General features: G+C 47.6%; 1 protein-coding gene across 2 annotated transcripts in view; it reads left to right on the forward strand.

Moving 5' to 3' along the window:
* The first annotated feature begins 22 nt into the window (after positions 1-22).
* KSR2 (kinase suppressor of ras 2) overlaps positions 23-20,094 on the forward strand; it is a 281,411-nt gene continuing 261,339 nt past the window's right edge. For both annotated transcript variants that reach the window (XM_032800013.2, XM_032800014.1), the window contains exon 1: positions 23-202. In XM_032800013.2, the coding sequence (XP_032655904.1) occupies positions 23-202 (180 nt within the window). The remainder of the gene's footprint in view (positions 203-20,094) is intronic.

Raw genomic sequence — 20,094 nt, forward strand, 5'->3', positions numbered from 1 at the left:
GGGGGGGGCTGTAAAGAGAGCTATGGATGAGGAAAACATGACGAAAAGCGAAGAGCAGCAGCATCTGAGTTTGCAGAAAGCCTTGCAGCAGTGCGAGCTGGTCCAGAACATGATCGATATCAGCATCTCCAACCTGGAGGGGCTCCGGACCAAATGTGCCACTTCCAACGACCTGACGCAAAAAGAGATCAGAACCCTAGAGGTAGGTTTTACCTTCGCAAAAATCCAGAGAGAGCATTTCAAGCTCTCTGTCCCCGGCTCCCCTTCCCCCCACCGCCTCGAATATACTTGGGGGTGGGGGGGAGGAAATAGGCAGGATTTTGTATGTTTCTACAATTTGGCAATCCTGGTCTTGCTTTTCAATTGCATTTATTTTTCTGTGAGTCTTTGCAAGGGTGGTAGGTTCTTCCCCCTTCTCCCCCCCCCCCACTGTGTATTTGTTTATATACAAAGGGGGCTTGTGTGCAGTGTAATAAATTAAGGAGCTGCAGTGAGCTCAAATGAGCCTGCGCATGCTGCAGGTGGCCAAAAGGTGGTTCTTGCACATAAAATGTGGCTGCCTATAAATAGTGTTCTTTCCCCTGGTCCTCTTCTGTTTTTTTTTTGTTTTTTTTTTGCATGTCAGGAGGCAGGCATTCAGTTTTGCATTGCAAACCAGAGATCTCTGGGTGGACAATCCCCCTTAAAATGTAACAATTCGCATGTTTAAAAATAAATAAATCCTGCCTTGGTGAATGGTGGTACTGGGGATCCCCTCTTGGGAGAAGGCAAATGATGCTGCTGGAAATCTTTCTAATGTTGCCTTAGGTTAATCAAATAGATCTTTTGGTGTCATGCAAACAAGGAGGCAAAAAGCTTCTTGCCAACAGCCCTGTGTATATTGCTAGGGACCCAGAGAGAGCTGGGATGGCAGTTTGTAAAGGCCTGGTTTGCAGGGGAGTGATCGTGAGGAGTTAAAAATAACTTGCATGTACGCACTGGAGATTCATTTTAAATGCCAGGAGGGCTCAGGGGAAAAGACAGATCCCCCAAGGCGTTAATTGGACTGGGTAATGTGCATTGGGTAGTGCTTGCTAGTAGTAATGGCAGCCCTGCTGGAAGCAGAGACACGGGGTTTGTGGGGGCAGGGTGGGTTCCCAGTGGCTGGGATGGTAATAAGGTGAAACAATGTGCAGTTGTCATGCATGACACCAGGATGCTTGTCCTCATTCTCCACCTGTAGAGATGGAGGTGATGGGAATTTTAAAAGGACTCTGAGGCCTGAAGCTTCCCGTGTCTCTCAGTGTGCTGGTGACAGACCCTGGTGCATTTTATTCTAGCAGCATTGCTATAGAGAAGGTTGTGTCAGCATATCCCTTAGAATAGAAACCCCCGCTGCAGCTAGACTCCGGCCTGTAATCTGGGCAATGGTTCTGCCTGCTCCACCTGAGTGAAAGAACCATGTTTGAAAAAGATACACTAGGACTCCCCTGTCTATGTGGGTTTGCAGCTTGGTGTTTTAACTCCCATCCCCCTCCAAATTTGAGATTTAGCACAAGAAGTCTCAACTTAGTGATTTAAAAAAGGAAAATAAAAAGAACCTTTACAGATGAAAGAACTATAAATAAAAAATCGCAGAGCAGTTTCCATAGAAGTTAGAAATGGACAAGGGCTATGGGATCATCCAGGCTATCTGCATGTAAATAGGCTGTCTTTCAAAGTATGCTAAGATAATTAGATGTTTACCAGTTTCAGGAGGATTTGAATGTGTGGATGTAACTTTAAATAGATGGGAGACTTTAAATAGAAGTCAGAGACTCCACAAAGTCTGCTAGGGCAGGAGTTCTCAATCTGGGGATCCTAGCTAGGGGGAAGAGGGATCCTGGTGTGCAAAAGGCAGAGAACACCTGGGCCCTTGCTGTTACCAATCTGTTTTATGTGGAAGATGCAGATAGGTAGAAAATTGGCTGCCGAGCGTGGAACTAAGCAAGTGATTGTGTCATAACATGGTGTAAATGCTGCTGGAGAAAGATGTGGAAAAAGGAGATGTTTAACTTTGTCACATGGCTGTTGCTCGTTAGGGATTTATTGTTTCTCATTGCTTTTTTCACTGTGTGTACTAGAAGGTTTTGCATTTTTGTCCAACAGTTTTTCTAACCTGGAAGCCTAAAGTTAGGTTCCCCAAAACCTAAATGGGCACCTTATGAAGTGCGTCTCTTTCAGCAGCTCTGACAGGCAGGCCACAGTTTATTTAAGTGCCTGTCTATGACTTTAGGACCCAAACTTTAGGCCTGCAGGGTAGAAAACTGTGTCTTTTGCTACAAGAAGGCAGTGGTGGTTCTGGCGATGAAGACCCCTGTCCACGAGCAGCTGGACTGACCTGCAACATGCTTTACGTGAACCACCAGTGAAAACATCGGTGTCCAGATTCTGCTTGGGCAGTGCAAACTGCATCTTCTTGAGCCCTTGCACCAAGGTGGGGATTTGTCCTCTCTTGGAGGTTCTTCAGGGGTACCTTTAGTTTCATTTTGCAGCTTCATAGGAGCCTTGTCAGCAGAGGCTATAATAGGGTAGTGCTGAGTCAGTGCATCCCTGGCCAGTACTGCCCACTCTTAGGGAAGTACGATCTCTCTGGGACCCCCCATTGAAAGGGAGGATCCACTATCTTCCGCTGCAACTCTCCCCGACCGCCCCCGACTTCGGGGTGAACTTCCCGCTTTTGGAGACGCTAAACAAACTTAGCCCCAGATGGTAATGATTTTGGCATGGTCTTGCAGTCATTACTCATGGGAAGCTTCGGTTGAAGTCAGTAAGTGGCTTAGGTATACTGAGGAACACATTCAGGGCCTCTGCCTCCACTGACCTATGCTGGGGACCTAGGGTCTAGTTCTTTGCTGTACCTCCAAGAGGTGGAGCATGAAAGGGGCAGGTCAAGGAGACGGGGGGGTACTGATGGCTTTCTGACACCTTTCATCTCTCTAGATTGTGGGCTGCTCTGGGGGGCTGAAATGGTCCTCATAGTAAATCATAGAACTGGAAGGGACCTCAAGAGGTCATCTATTCCATTCCCCTGCACTCAGAGCAGGACTAAGTATTACCTAGACCATCCCTGACAGGTGTTTGTCCAACCTGCTCTTAAAAATCCCCAATGATGGATATTCCACAACCTCCCTAGACAATTTATTCCAGTGCTTAACCACTCTGACATTTAGGAAGTTTTTCCTAATGTCCAACCTAAACCGCCCTTGCTGCAATGTAAGCCCATTGCTTCTTGTCCGATCCTCAGAGGTTAAGAAGAACAATTTTTCTCCCTCCTTCTTGTAACAACTTTTTATGTACTTGAGAATGGTTATCAAGTCCCCTCTCAGTTTTCTCTTCTCCAGACTAAACAAACCCAGTTTTTTTCAATCTTCCCTCATAGGTCATGTTTTCTAGACCTTTCATCATTTTTGTTGCTCTTCTTTGGACTTTCTCCAATTCGTCCATGTCAATTTCTCCAATTAGAGCCTCCCCCAGCTGCTCCAACTTGCAGCATCTCACCCAGAATTGCCTGTGTCCTGCAGCACTGTTTAGGATCCCTATAACTTTATGCACTTCAGGTCTGTCCCATCCTTGCTCCTCTGGCCTCCAGACCTGACCCTGGCATGACCCCAATGATGGGGCTTAAAGGGGGACAGTCTAGTGCCATTTAAGGAGTCTTATGCTATGCCTGCCCCAAGGGAATTCCCCTCTGGCCAGCTGCAGTTCCTACAAAGCCTCTGTCCGCTGCTGGGGTGGGGCATGGAGTCTGTGCCACAGAGGTGAAAAGCTCTGTGTCCCATTAACAACCTCATAGAGCCATCCAGTGCCCTCGTCCAAACACATACATGGGCTGCTGAGTCCCATGGCTGTGAGCGATTCTATCACATCCTTTCCTATATGCCAGGGCTGGCCAACCTGAGCCTGAGAAGAAGCCAGAATTTACCAGTGTACATTGCCAAAGAGCCACAATAATACATCAGCAGCCCCCAATCAGCTCCCGTCCCTGCTCCCAGCACCTCCCACCCACTGGTAGCCCTGCCAATCAGCACCTCCCCTTCCCTTCCCACACCTCCCAATCAGCTGTTCCGTGGTGTGCAGGAGGCTCAGGGCGGGAGGGGGGGGGAGAGGAACAAGGGCATGGCAGGCTCAGGGGAGGGGGTGGCAAGGGGTGGAGTGGGAGTAAGGCCTGTGGTAGAGCTGGGGGTTGAGCAATGAGCATCCCCCGGCCCATTGGAAAGTTGACGCCTGTAGCTCCAGCCCTGGAGTCGGTGCCTATACAAGGAGCCGCATGTTAACTTCTAAAGAGTCGCATGTGGCTCCAGAGCCACAGGTTGGCCACCCCTGCCATATTAGTATTTCATTGCACTAAAAGAGGAAATAAAGGAGAGTCATCTGATAAATACAGACCCTGTGAAATGGATAATAGAGGGACAGGCGCTGGGTGGGGGGCACTTTGCCCTGCTATCTTTTAGGGCCAACTGGTTTCACTCCTGTTCCCCTCAGGAAGTGCTGAGGGAGGCAGCGTGCTCAGCCCCAGAGTCAGGGGGAAGAGCGTGTCTTACGTGTCAGCAGCACGGGCTCTGAGATGCTGCGTCCCGTCAGCCGACAGCAGTTGGATGGATGGGGATGTGGGATCTAGGAGACAGTGGTTTAAAACGTGGGAACCAGGAGGAATCTGTAGCACACACAGGGGAGCAAGAAGGGATTTGGGCTGGCTGCTGAGATACTAGGCCCAATTCCACCAGCTTTGCACCGGTGCAAATAACTCCTGTGCAGCGTGGGTGTAAAATGCTGCAGCATCAGAGCAATTGTGTTGTACACCCACATTGCAAAGGTGTCAGCAATGACATCAGGTGCCAAGGCAGTGCGGAGCCAGGCCTGCTGTGGCCATAGTGTCTTCTGGGGACCATAAGAACCAACAAGTACATCTAGGGCCACCCAACCCTGGCTTTTCTGGGGATGCTCTAATCACCCATGTCTATCTATGTAGACACCACCACTAATCCCACACAAACAGTGAGAAGAGTAGAACTCACAGCATTCAGCTCCATCAAGGCACAGGGCGCCACCTGTTGAGCTAACAGAGCAATACCTTGAGCTTATCCACTATAGGGAACAGAGGGTCACTGGAGTAGGTCCAATGTCTGGCCTGTCTGGTACAGGCTGTTGTCCATTACCATACGAATGGAGTCATAGAGCTCTGAAAGGCTTAAGCTGACTCAGGCACAGAGAAACGGATATATTGAGGGAGAAAGCTCAGCCTCGATGGGATGAAGTCCGTACAGGTGCAAGCGTTCACCCATGTAGATCAGCTTTCAGGATCAGGTCCTAAATTCAACACCAGCTGGGGTGTTAAATGATCCCCTCTGTTATCCCTGTGCAGCCACACTGGAAGCAACAGAATTTTCCAGACGTAGGTGAGAGCAGAATTTGGCCTGAAAAATCTTTGCTAGCATTCCAGTGATAGCACATGAGACAGAGAACCCAGCTTGGCTTTCAGATCCTAGGCTGAGTTTGCTGGGCTGAGAGTTAGTAAAACTCTCTCGTGAATTGAGCAGGCAGGATTTTGAAATCTCAGAGACAACTCCTAGGGAACCCCACTATGGCATTTTTACCAAGTTACTGCCCAGAACTGATCTACAATTTAAGTTATTTAAATAGCAAATTAAAATGAAGAACATTTGTGGTCATGGTTACTTGCTATTAAGACTTATGGTCATCATGTGGCTTGGTTTTTAAGAGAGGAGGTTCTGGTGAAAGGGGGATTGGGCTGGACCGACTACCCTTTTGGATGAATAGAAGCTGCTAGTATGCATGTCGTATAATTCGCAGCCACAGTTAGCACCTGGGGGAGGTTCTCAGTGGAGAAGCCAAGGACGTCGTGGGCTTGGAGATCACCTATTTAGGATCTCTTGTTTAGGATTGGTCCCTCTCGGTCGGCATGGAGGATCGTGCACGTCTCTCTCCATGCCAAACCTGTGGCTTGTGTTATGTAGGAAGTTAGTCTAGAAGATCATAATGATTCCTTTTGACTTTTAAAATCTGTGACACCTTCCTGTGAGCCAATAGCCTGCTCTCTCTGGCATGCCACTGACTAAAACGTTTCAGTCAAAGCTTTCCCAGGGAGAGGCACTGAAGTTGTACTGGGGTCACTTAGAGTTTACAAAGCCAATGGCTACATAAAAATCTCTGGCCAAGATTTTCAAGAGTGACTAGTGATTCTGGGTGCCCGTCATCAGCGCCCATCATTGGTTTTCAGCGAGTGAGTGGTCAGTACTTTCTGGAAGTAGGGTCCTTTTCAAGGATGATGCTCTAAAAGCAAAGCACCCCGAATCACTAGCTACTTTTGAAGATCTTGGCCTCTACATGCTCTGGCAGCTAAGGAGAAATTCAGCAATTGGGGGATGAGGCAAATGGGTGATGTGTTGGCAACCCATCCTCTGCTGCATCTTTGGGAACTTTGTCTCCTTATTCACCCCTGATAATCTAATGAGAGGCTAAATAGAGCCATTTTCCTGGTCTACATATACCCACGCATTGCATGGTGTCTGGGCACTTTTAACTGGTGCTGCCTTCCACAGGCAGTCAGCAGATATCGCTCATGCTGCTGTTGCCTCTAGGAGACACAGCAGGTCCTTATGTTAGTAAAACTTTCTGAAAAACCACCATGAATAATGTCCCAATGTGGCTATCATTCTGATGTGTATTACAATAGTGCCTGAGAGGCCAGGTGCAGACCAGGGGCCCATGGTGCTAGGAGCTGTACAAGCACAGAGCACAAAGACGGTCTGTGTCCCAGAGAACTTAACATCTCAGTGCACCTTGCAGTTCCATTAACCATGAAAGCAACCCTCTGATTGCGCCTGATGTTGTCGGAACACCTTAATCTCCTTGTGTCAATCAATTATGATGCCTATAATTCTTAATAAGCTGCTCTCTCTGATTTATATTTACAATAAACATGCTCCTAGCATGTAACATGACCATTAGGTTTCATGAAACACAAACAGGTTTCATGGGGGGTGAATTCCTATTATTACAGGTCAAACAATTTCCTTTCTCGAGAAGAGAGTTTTATGTAGTGATTAGAGCAGGTCTCACTCAGGACTTGGGCAAGTCACTTAATGGTCTATGCCTCAGTTTCCCCATCTGTGTGATGAGGCTAATCAAAGGTACGTACCTCAGAGTAGTGTTACGGGGCTTACGGAATGCAAAGCATGTGGAGTTCCTTGGTGAAATACGCTCCATCAATAGCAAGTATTGCTAATAGAGTGGCGTGGGGTGGGGCCCTTAGAGCATTTTGTTGAGGATAATGACTGGTCATTATTTGTAGTACAGCAGCATCTGGAAGCACCAAGATCAGGGCCCCATTGTGCCCACTGCTGTGCAAACACCCAGCAAGAGACAGCTCTTCCCCTGAAGCACTCGTTCTCTGAACAGACCAGAGAAAGGGTGGGAGGGGAACAGAGGCACAAGGGGTGGAACAAGTTGGCCTGAGGTCATACAGCGGGCCAGTGGCAAAGTTGGATCATGCAGCCTCTGAGGGATAAAGTTTGACACTAGAATTATTTTGATCCCCCAGGTGGGGAGAGTGGTGTAGGATTAGTAAGCAAGGGGGAGGGATTTCCCTCACAGTGTCAGCCAAGCAAAACGGGAATCCCCTGTTGTGTGTCTGGCGTGAGGCACAGGGACAAATCATCAGTGTCTGATTTAAAACCCAGGCCTGGCTTCACCAAGGAGAATGAAACTGTGGACAGGTAGTGATTCAGCCGGCGATCTCTGTTTGAGTCAACAGGTGGCTGCGGTAAGAGTAAGCTGTGTGATAAAAGCATCTGCCCAGGTTTTCATAGAGGTGCTGACTGATGGCGTTTCTATTATAGAAACAAGATGATTTCCAGTAAGGGAGTGATAAATAGTAAACCCAGGGCCAGATTCTGGTCTCAGGTACAATCTGGAGTGACTCCATCAAAGTCAGTGGATTTCAAGTGGCATTACTTGGATTTACAGCAGCCTATATGAGCTCAGAACTTGGCCCTGGATCCTTGCCACCGCCAAATCCCAAGGACATGACGTAGGCTCAGAGTCCCAGCGAAGAGGAGGTGTTTTGTTGCTTTCCATCTGCCTGCGAAGAACCAAATCAGAGAGTGCTTGATTGTCAACATGTAGCATAAAAAGAACCGGCTAGCTCTGTGCTCGTGTAACAGCTCTGGACTTGCGGCCTGATCTGGAGCACACTGAAGTCAATGGAGAAAGATTCCCGTTGTTTTCAGTGGGCTGTCAGGCCTTGGTTACTAAGGAAGCTGGAATGATGGCTCATTGTGTGCATCCGGTGGAGTCCACAATGTGGGGAGCTACGCACTGCACTGCATGGGGTGTATGATCGGGGGGCAGTGGTTAAACAACACCTCCTATTTAGATCTGAGAAGATTAACATTTTGTAATAGTAATTTTTAGAAATTATTTAATTTTTAGAAAAACACTGTAAGTGAATAAGATTCCCCCCCTCCCCTTTGCTTCTGGAATTATGTAGCTACATGATGTGCAGACACAGATAGTGTACTTCAGCGGAGTGGGCTTCATCTCTCTGCCTCTGACGTCCTTTGGGGCTTTGGGCAAGCCACCTCCCCTCTCCATACCTGTCTTTCCTCCTCCCCCTCCATCTGTCTTTTTACATAGAGTGTAAGCTCTTGGGGGATGCCTCTTGCTATGTATATGTACCTAGCACAATGGGGCTTTGATCTCCATCAGGGCCTCTCAGTGCTACTGTGAGGCTAATAACAATCACAAATCTTAGCTTTGATCCTTCCTATTGTTGTGTGCATAGTGCAGGAGAGACTACAGGAAAGATGGTGTTATATATACATAAGGGGAACTCCATTCTGTTGAGTTCAGGGGAGTGACATCGGTGTGAAGCTGGAGTAACCCAGGGTGAATCGGGTCTTGTATCTTTCACCTAATCCTGATTAACTAATCCTGATTTGGCAGAGATTAAAATAACTATCTCAATTCAATTATTTTTTTAAATTATTTTTTTACCATCTTAATAGCGTATGTGATTCTTTTTATTTCATATGGTGGAATTGTAGAGGGAGATGGTAGCAACCTCTATACTGCAGTTGTCCACTTTCCACTCACAGGAATTCTCGTGATCTTTTCTTTGGGGTGCTCTTGGACCCCTTTGCTAGCAGCAGTGCTTTGACCAACGGTACATCACTCCTTATTTTCAGAGGTGAACTGGGGGAGCCTTTGGTTTTTTTTTTTCACCTCGGGACACCTAGGTTCAATAGGTCACAAGTGAAATACCAGCTAGTACCAAAACCTTGGATCCAAACTGTCTGTAGCTTTGGGTGTGTTTATAATCTGGATTTAGAGCCAGATTTTGCAGATGGCCTATCCCTTAACAATAGGCCACACCAGAACATTGGCTCCAAACTTTCTCATATTTTGGAATGTTTGACATCTAGATCAAAAATGTTGGGGATTGAATTTCCTTTCCAGTGTAAACGTTTCCTGTCATCATTGTAGCCCACGGTGACCATTTGTCACCTTGCGTTTGGATACTGTAAGGTACTGGCTAGTGTGCTCCACTGCCTTCTGTGGGATAGAATCAGAGCTGAGCAACTACGTTTCAGAGACCTTGTACTGCTAGCAGTTGAAGAGCCTTCTCTAGTTCATGTACTTTTGGACGAAGTGAATGGGAGTTCTATTGTGGCTGGTTGGGCCAAGTTCTGGGTGGCCCAGGCTGGGCTAACTGCCTTTGTTATAATAGGACTGGATATCTCTGGGAAGGAGAGACTTGCACTAGAGATGCAGCAGGGTCAGGTTTGGTGGGTGCTGGTGAAGTTGTACAGACAGCAGGTGCCGATTGCTCCAATCAGTGCTGCATTTCCCAGCCAGCATTGTTTACAACCCTAAGCCTGTATTTCCCAGCAATGTATTACAATAATTTATAATAATACACTGACAGTACAATGACCGTGGTGCGTCTAGCCTTCAACAGAGCTCAGGGCCCCATTGTGCTCATAGAAACACGCCGTGTTCCAGGAAATAAGCTAACGGGACCACTATGGCAGAGAAAGCCCTTCAGAAAGATCACTGCATGTTACAGTGTTTCATAACATGATGTCAAATGCAAAGGGTCCCTTCTCCCAGCTGGTTGACCCAAACATTGACCTAACTCTGACTTTTTGTTTTCTTCCCTTCATTTCTAAGTCCATTAAATTCATCAAGTGTGTGTATGTGTGTGGGGATATTTAGTGCTGGTGAAAGGTGACTGCTCTGGTGGTCAAAGCCCTTCGTTTAACCAGCCCATAAGTCAGTAAGTACATCACAGACAGTGGCAATGCAGCTTTCCCATCCCTGGCCTGGCCAGTATGCTTCAACACTGCTCTGCCTCGGATGAGCAGGGAGCTCAGGCTCTGTGGCCCATTCATTCTTTGGCCCCTCTGGTCAAACTGTCATCAGAGAAGCCAGTTACAGCCTGTCAGGATGGTTATGGATAAATTTACTTCTGCCTGGTCTACACCCAGCTCTTGTGCCATACATAATGCTTTGTGTTAGGGCGGTGTGATTTTTTTTAAAAGAGCTATAGTTATACCAGTACATCCCCTAGAGTGGAGACTGTTATATTGGTATAAGAGTGTCTTCTACCAGTGGAGCGTATTCCTCTTCCAGTATAGGAATACGCGATACTAGTTTAAGTACAATTATACTGCACCCACACAAGGGAGTTTTAGCACTTTAACTATAGTGGTAGAGAAAGTGGTACAAGTTTTCTGTGTAGACCAGGTTTCTGACTGTAAGCTGTCTGGGGCAGGGATCTCATCTCCCTATGTCTTAAAGTGCCTTGCACATCCGCGGTGAAGAATACATAATAACAGTAATCAACAGTTTTATCATGTGGACACCTGCTTTCTGAGAAATGGGCTGAGACCCACCATATAGTCACTGGACGGCAATAACTTTCTTTCACTTGTTCCTGACTCAAATAGGGTTTGAGGTGGTGTCCAACAAATGAAAGGCTCTTATTTTGCTCTGACTGACTTCAGTGGAGTTACTCCTGATTTCACTATGGCCAACCAGAAGCATTCAAAAAGCATCAGGCAAGCCCAGAAAAATCATGACAGTAAAGAAAAATAATGCCTTTCATTTTACTTGCTTTCTGGTTTAGGGTGCAGTTGGATCACATTTTCAAGCTTTTCTCTGAAACCATGAGGGTTAGAAACCTCAATTTTTTAGCATGAAAGCTGAGAGTCTTATTAGTCACATGACTCCAGGAGCTGGGACTTCAAGTAAAATGCCAAATATCCCAAGACTCGAGATCAAATTGCGAGAGTTGGCAACACTTTCTGTGTGACCGAGATCAGAATCCAGCCTGTAATTCACAGGTTCCATTATCAGTTCTTTAAACTACCCAGCCTCTTTGGGTTGGCACATTTTAAAGAGATGTCTTTAACCAGACCACCTCGCAATGTGTTTTCTTAAAATATAAACACCCTGATCAATTGATGCCAGGATTTCTGCACTCACGAGCAAACCCTACACTCATCAACAAGTGTGCTGATGAGGTAATGAGGGTGGGGCGGATTGGAAGCAGGGAAGAGAATAAGATTAATGGAAAATAGATTTTATTCTCATGCTACCAAGATAAACAGAGAGTTTAAAAAAAATAGGAGGAGGAGAGAAAGGGAAAATGCTGATACCATCGCTCTAAATTCTGAAAAGGTGATCAGTGAGTGTGTCGTTTTCAAGTGCATGACAGAGATTGTAAATCTACAACAAATTAATATGTGCTATATCCTTGTCCTTTCATTCAATTGTAGAATTGGCATTTGGTTTTCCACGGGAAGCATAAACAGGCCCACAGACATGCCCAGCTGTTGTGTACATGTCCCATTTGTGAAGACACCTGCCCCAACCACACACGTTGTAATGCAATGGGAAAACACACAAATACCATGCCCCTGTGCTCTCTGAGGGAAGGAACACACACTGTGCTTGGTCTGCAGGTAGACAGAATAAGAATCCAAGTACAAGCATGTATTAGGAACCCGATTCTGTTAGATGCTGGGTACCTTCCACTCCCAGTCTGAGTTGTGGGGACGCTGGCCAAGATCCTCAAAGATATTTAGGTTCCTAACTCCCAGTGAAATCAGTAACCGATATCCCTTTGGAGATCTGGGCCTCAGCACCTTGCAGGAGTTGCTGTATGGAAAGTGCATGTTGGTTAGTGTGCAGCTGCATTATGGGGGGAAAGGTTTGCATTCTTCTGAAGCATCAGAGATTTCCAGAGGCAGGAGGCTGGAATGAATGAACTAGAGGGTTGATCTGCTGGCTAATTCTGTATTCCCATGGATGATATTATTATGTAGTACCATAGCCCCTCGGAGCCCTCGTCATGGACCAGGGCCCCATGGTGCTAGGTGCTGTACAAACACACAACAAGAAGACAGGCCTTGCCCCACCCCAGGATACTGTTTTAGCAGTGTTTGATGTGAATTGTGTGCAGTGGTGGTGGTAGGATGGGTAATAAAGCCCTAGTGGGAGCTTAAAGTATCCACATTTTGAAAACACATCCCATTTGGTGCTTTCCTCAGGCCAAACATTGCTCTCTAAGGTATCTTTAGGATAAAAAGATCCTCTGGCAGGGATCCCAGAAAGGAGGAATGAATGCCACCATAGACACAGATACAGGTATCCTCTCTCTCCTTCCTTCGATAGGATTTCTGTTGTTCACCTCAAGGGGGGAGGAGTGGAGATTATGGCAAGGCAAGGGTTAAATAACTTTGCCTTGTGCCTGCTTTACTGCAAGATTCGGCAGAATGCTTCTAAAATAAGACTACGGGTTTCATCCAGCCCTCTGATACGTGGGTGTGTATTGGTGTGTATCTTGCAAAGTCAGCTACGCTTCATCTTGCAAACCCAGGACTGAGTCCTATCAGGTGTTTATATATGGCTATATATGCATATTTCAGAAATGCTATGGACTGCTAGCTTGATTAAATGCATGAGAATTGAACCGAGTATTCAAACACTGCAATCACACACTCATTTTGTGCACATAGCTCTCTAGTGAGAGACATCTGCACATTCACTTTTCATGCATAAACTAACAGTAATGACGATACCTTGTATTTCTATAGGGCCTTTTATCCTCCAGGATCCTAAAGTGCTTTTCAAACTGTCTGTGCAGGAATCCCTTCCCTTGCCATTAAAATGCAGCCACTTCTGGGGTGGAAGGTGGCAGCCATTTAACAGAAACACAACAGTTTAGGACAGGAAGTGAAGAAGAATGTATCCATTTGAAATTGCAGGGGGGAATTAAAAGAATCAGGTTGTCCGTATCCAAGCTGGCCCTTGGCCTGGACGCTGCAGTTTACCATGCTACTCTTGTGGAAAGGGTCCTGGAATCTTTTATGACCACAATAGTCAGGATTAGGATTGCCACCTGTCCATGTTTTCCGAGGATCATCTCTTTTTTGAGGTAGCTGTTCCGGGAAAGGTAAGGGTGCTCAGTACACATCGCCAGCTGTCTGGGTCTAAAGGCTCAGGATCATCCTGGATGTCCCTTCTTTTGTACCTCCCAGGTGGCAACCCTAGTCAAGATCTTAGTTGTACTTCACAGCTAAAACGCAGCCCCTCCAGCACTGCAGGTGCCCTCACATATAAGGTAGGGTGTGACTTTTGTTACATGTGTGTAGAGGGCCCAGCACAGAGACTAGGGCCTCCCTGCACTACCACAACACAAATACATACTAATGCTGGCAGGAGTTCATATAAGGGGGTGTGCACTCCTGGCATGGTGTAGAGTCCTGCTCCATACAAGCCTCCTGAAGTGCAGCGTTTGGACAGGAAGAGGGATGCAGGTCATGGACACCTCTTATGCGGGGGGAACCCCTGCGGTCCTACCCCTCTGGGACCTGGCCTCTGGACTGCAACCCTCCTGTTTCCCAGCTGTGTTACCACGACAGGCCCAACTGTGTTTGGCACCTGGAAGCCCTTTTCCTTCGGGGAGCTTTGACCAGTAGCTAATTAAAGTGACTCCAACAGCTTCTCCAAAACAAAGCACTATTTATTCACCCAAAGGTGCGTAGCTCACAGAGAGAACAGATAAAACAACAACAGGCCTGGACATGTGGATTTTCCCTAAACTTTATACATTCCTTAAAAGTTTTGGGTAAGTTCCACCCAGCCCAGACCCCTGGCTCCTGACCTGGGAGAGAAAGACAGCCAGGCAGCATCATCTCCAGCTGTTGCTGCCCGCTCAACCCCCTATTCCTCCTCCCTAGCTTGAGAGGTTCAGTGGCTCAATATCCACTTTGATTCCAGGTTCAAGGCTGGGAAGAATAAGCCTTGTTAGCCTTTATGGAGCCAGGCAAGTGGGCATTCCCCAATTAATAATTCTCCCATTGTTCCGTCAAGGACCCTTGGGTGCACTCTCTGACAGTGCCTTCTCCTGGCCATTGTTTCATTTCCTGTTTGTTTCCTCCTACCAGCCTCCTTTGATTTAACTCCTTGCAGCCAGGCAGGATAATATTAAACAGGTAAACTGAGGGGCATATGATATTCATGGAACAAATACAGGGAACTCCCATGTTCTCTACAACAGCCGTGTGCGGGACTATGAGTGAAACTTCGTTCCACACTCGGGAGCGAGCTCCTCCGGCCGGACTGTGGCGGGAGGGTAGCACAGCACTGTTCTTCGCTATGCAGTTGTATTATGTGCAGATCTTCCATGCAAAGTGGATCTGCAACCACTTTTTAGTGTTACTTGCGTAGCAGTGGAGGGTGGGGGGAAAGGCAAGAGGTGTGAGACATGGAGCAGATGAGGTGGAGCGAGAAAGGTGGGCTTTTCTAGGGGGCAGGAGCTGCAGAGGAGAAGACTCTTTCCCCAACAACGTGGAGGGACAGAAGAGAGGGGCCTCGTAAAGAAGAAGGGCAAGACAAGGCCCTTGAGATAGGCTTTCTGTAGGTTTGCTTCAGCTTGGCATTAGCCATTGCTGTCACAACCCCTCTGTTTCCCATATACCAGTGGTTCTTAACCCAGGGTACGCATAACTCTGGGGGTATGCAGAGGTCTCCCAGGGGGTACGTCAACTCATCTAGATATTTGCGTAGTTTTACAGCAGGCTACAGAAAAAAGCAGTAGCAAAGTCAGTACAAATTAAGATGTCATACCATGACTTATTTATACTGCTCTATGTACTATACACTGAAATGTAAGCGGAATATTTATAGTCCAAGTGATGTGTTTTATAATGATATGGTATAAATGAAAGTGTCAGTAAAACTGTGCTGTGATACTTCTGTATTTATATGTCTGATTTTGCAAGCAAGTGGTTTTTAAGTGAGGTGAAACTTGCGGGTACGGGAGACAAATCAGCCGCCTGAAAGGGGGACAGTAGTCTGGAAAGGTTGAGAGCTGCTGCCATACACCACATTTATGAGGGTGATGGAAAAAGCCAGGCTCAAAGCCCCTTCAGCAAGGTGCTGAGTGAGGATGGAGAGCCTGCAGAAACACACGTGGCTCCCAGAGGGTTCATAGAGCTTTATTCTCCATTGCCTTACACCTTGTGCTGTCATTTGAACCTCTGCAAAGCAGGTTTGAAATGCTACCAGGTTATGCTAATAAACGTGTTATGCTTGCACGGGTCCCATTTTGTGCAAGTGCAAGCGCCATGTGTAGGGCAGTGGAGAGTCAGGCCCAGAGCATCTTGGATGGGCAGCTTTCAGGGTTAGCAATAGAAGCCATGTAGCGCGCTGCACTTAGCAACACGAGGCCACGCTGACCCTTGTATCTGCAATGCTAATCAAGCAGGCAAGACAGTACTCGCACTCGAAAATACATCGAGACTAATTTTTTGCAGTCCCCGCAATGAAGGTTCTGGCAGAGGGAGGGTTCCCACTGCAAATGGACAGCCCCTCTGACACCTACTGTGTCTTATTCATCATATCTGTGCCTCTTCCTATCTCAGGGAGTCATCTTCACACTTTGACCTAGCCTGAATATTCCAGATGTTTGCCTGGTAACATCACTAGCTCCCTCTTTGTTCTGGAAGAGAGAGAGAGCAGCCTGGATGTTCGGTTTGTCCTTTCAAGAAGCTGGCAGCTCGGGAGGGTATTGTAGGGGGATCATTTATCACTATAGTTGGTGTATAGCCTAACAGAAAAAATATGCATTCATTAAAATTTTACATGCAGCATGTGGCAACCACGGCCACCTCCAGCCATTACTGGAGAGCTATCAAAGGTGGATTACATTTCCATGGCATTTGCATAGTCTGACTAATCCAATACGAGGTTAATTTACTTTAGCCTTGTGCTCCTACAGGTGGTTTCTTTACAAATTTTTCCATGCACATTTTCTTTGATTCAACCCCCTGATCTTAATCTCCAAGCAGGTCAGGGCAGGGAAGCGGTTTCCAGTGCGGTTGACGTCAGTCCAGCTCCATAGATTAGCTGGCAGAGGGTGCTCTGAGAGAGGTGCAGCTGTTGTCCCTCTCCCTGGAGACCAGCTTTATCACCAATCTAGCCTGCTTAGTGTCTGTGCTCCGCTCAGGGTGTTCGCAGCAGCTGGTCCCATAATGCTGCACAGCCTTTTGCTGACAGGGTAATGTGCTGCTGCCAAGCCAGCTTCGCAGCACCGAAGGGCAGGCGCGTTGAAATGGCACCAGAACAACCTGGCCATGGTCACGGTACACCTCTAAGTGTGAGGAGGGAAACCTTGGCACAGCCTGCTCTCTGGGAAGGGGAATTCCCAGTGCAGGCAGGGAGGTGAGGGTGGAAATCCCCTTAACATTTCCAGTTGAGATGCCTGGGTAAAGTGGCTTACCACAGGAGGGGGCGCTCTCACCACAACAGCAGGCCTGGGAGAGAAAGGGGAACTCCGCTCTGCTGTACAGCAGGCAGGAGCTCTGTGGTCCCCACTAAGTTCATCTAAGAGCGGAGCAGAACTCAGCCCCCCAGCTGGATACAGAGAGTAGCACAAAAAGGGTGAAAGATTCATTCAGGGCTCCTGAAGCTGGAAGTCCCACGCGGTTTCTCCAGGCAGCCTTTTAAAACTTGATGGCAACAGAGCAATGTGACGCTTCTTGTTTTAATTATCATTAAGGGGCCAACGTGCTCCGATCCGCTGGATCCGTGAAAGCAGCGGTCTTACCTTTCAGCTCAGCATGTGTCTTGGTAGAATTATTCTTAGTCTCTATACCTTTGGCTTGTCAGGCCAGGGTTTATTCAGAGCATTTTTGCTATGCATTTTTTTTTCCCCCTGCAGCTCAGAGGCCAGCTGCTCCTTATTAGCAAATGCTGATGAGGCAATAAGGCCTAATAATGAAAGTGACACTGGCCTGGCAAACCTCTGGCAGCTGACTGTCAACTTCTGTAACTGATAAACATTTTGCCCATGCACTGGCACCTCTCCTTAACACTGAATCATACCTGCTTTGCACTTCTAGGGAACTTCTCTCCCAAGCATCGTAATGTGAATTACAAATATTAACGAAATTCTGACAACAGCGCTGGGGAGGGAAGGTAAGGTGGCAGGTATTATTCACATCATTTAACAGATGGGGAAACTGAGGCACAAGAGATGTTTAGGACCAGGTTTTCAAAGATATTTAGGCCCTTAAAATGCGACTCTTTTTGAAAATCTGACCCTTAGTGACTTGTGCAAGAACATGCAGTCAGTCAAATGGTTGGGAATAGAATCCAGAAGTTCTAACCCTCTCAGGTCCTTGCTCTAGCCAGTGGAATGAGTCAACTAGCAATTTGTTTGCATCAATTTAATCTAATTGATCTACATAGTAGAATCTTAATTATTCAATTGTAATAATGGGGGAAGGGGTGAGGCACTTACTAGACATGTATTTGAGTTTAACTAAACTGATTTTAAGAACTGATCGCTTAAACGAGTGCCAACTCCTAATCTAGGGCCATTTAAACTGGTTTAACTCTTCTTATGTTGATTTAGCTTGCTTCAGTAAGCTAAAAAGGTGTAAGGAGGGGTGAAACTAGTCCAAGGGCATCTACACAAGGGGTTTAATTAGACAGGCCTCCCTGTAAGGCAAGGAATGGCATTGTGTCTAGGCAGCTCTCTGAACAGGGAAAGTTAGGAACCTGGTTATTGTAACAGAGCAGAGTAGCTTCACTATACAACTGGGTACGAGGAGTTTGAATGCGTCTGACCTCACCATAAATATCCAATACAAGCTAGCTGTATTATAGGGCTTGCTCCCACTCCTGCTGAAGTTGATGGCAAGACTTCCATTAACATCTGGGAGAAGAGGATCAGGCCCTTCCTTGGGGACTGTGTAAGGGAAAGTCTCCTTGGCACTGGACGGAGGGAGTAATAGTTCATGGAACACGCCTCCCGCCCTGCGATGCACTGTCATTTGGATCTCTGTCGTTTCCCGCTAATCTTCTTCCTCGGCCTCTTCTGAGCAGAAACTACCACACGAGTTACACTCCAGCTCCCCATCACGTTGTGCGGGGACTGAGAGCCCCGGGTGGGCAGAACGGAACAGAGCCAGCCTGTAGCAGTTCAGTAAACCTGAGCAATCACCCTGCCATGCTCTGGTGGCAGGTCATGGGAGATCCTTTTCCCCACCCTCTCAGGCTGGAGTTGGCTGAGCCTGATTTTGCTAAGGTGCTGAGCACCTGAAGTTCTCACTAACTTCCATGGGAGCTGGGGGTGCTCAGCACTTTGGAAGAATGAGGCCACGGATAAGTGGATGGGCCTTGCACTATGTGTGCTTCGTGAGGGGCACTGTGGGGTGAGCAGGCAGCTGCAGCCTGCATCGACTGACTTTTCTGACCGGCCTCCAGGAGGCCCCCCTGGAGAACTCACTGCAGTAATTTGGAGGTGAAAAGCCTAGAGAGCTGTGACCAGGACTTGATTGCAAAGCTGCTCGCTCACATTTGACCCAGCTGCCCCTCTGTCATGATGGAGGGGTGAGTGGGCCAAACATGAGAGGTGCCAGGTCACAGTGTCCAAAGTGGGGAGCAAGACCCAGCTCCATGGGACAGGAGCTGCTGGTGGAGTGTGAGTATAGGGCAGGGTTGCTCTCCAACATCCTCTTCCCCACAACCCCTAGGACCTCCCCTCCACACCAGGCTGGGAGAAGTGTATGTTTGCCTGTTTATGCATCCTTGGTTTCATGATTTCTGTGGGTGCAGCTGGAGTCAGGAGCCCCTGCTAAATCTGCTCCTGTGCCAGACATTAGGTTGTTGTCATCATGGTGGTGAGCTAACTTTGGGTCCAATGGTTAGAGTGCTCACTCAGGATGTGGGAGACCCTACTCTGCCTGATATAGCATGGCACCTTGATGGGTGGGAAGGCTTGCATGCTTTGGTGATGCTGAGAGCTATGCTGACAGGACCACCCAAGGCAGATAGTTCAGAGTGGTAGTTCTGAGCCCGTGGGCTGCTTATGGCCCAATCAGCACACAGCTGTGCCCCATGTGACATCCTCAGGGCCATACAGGCAGTATTGGCTGCGGGCCACAATGGTAAATAGGTTAAGAACCACTGGTTTGGAGGGTAGGAACCAGCCTGAAGGCAATCTACTGGCCCTCCTGGGAGAGGGTTGTGAGTCAGATTAACCTGTCCGTGTAAAAACGCTTTCTGTTTTGGTAACAACCTGGAGACAAGGCGTGTCTGTCATGGATTTGCAAATATTGCCATCAGGTGTGGAAAACCAGGATGGGCTGGTAGTACTGCCCAAGTAGCAAATCCGGCTGACACCACCTGCTCTTAGCATGAGAAAGTCTTGTGGGTGCCTGCTGTGGATCAGCTCCCTGACACTACCAGCCTCTGGCCACACAACTGCGTTGCAGGCCTCTCTCTCCGGGCAGGCTAGTGAGTGGCACACACCAACCCCCCACGTCCTCTTTGTGTCTCTCTGGGATGCTGAGCCCGTGTTCCTCTGCACACTCACAGAACTCTCAGATCCACTATTCCCAAAGAAACAACACACTCCAGCTTGCAAGATTCAGTGCAGGATCCCCACTTTTCTTAACACACAGCCCTGAGATAGTGTAGTGTAGTTCAGTGAAAACAAGACAAAATCTATCATCACAGAACAGTGATTCAAGTGCT

This window comes from Chelonoidis abingdonii, chromosome 22, assembly GCF_003597395.2.
Source record: "Chelonoidis abingdonii isolate Lonesome George chromosome 22, CheloAbing_2.0, whole genome shotgun sequence".
In the NCBI taxonomy this organism is placed as follows: Eukaryota; Metazoa; Chordata; order Testudines; family Testudinidae; genus Chelonoidis; species Chelonoidis abingdonii.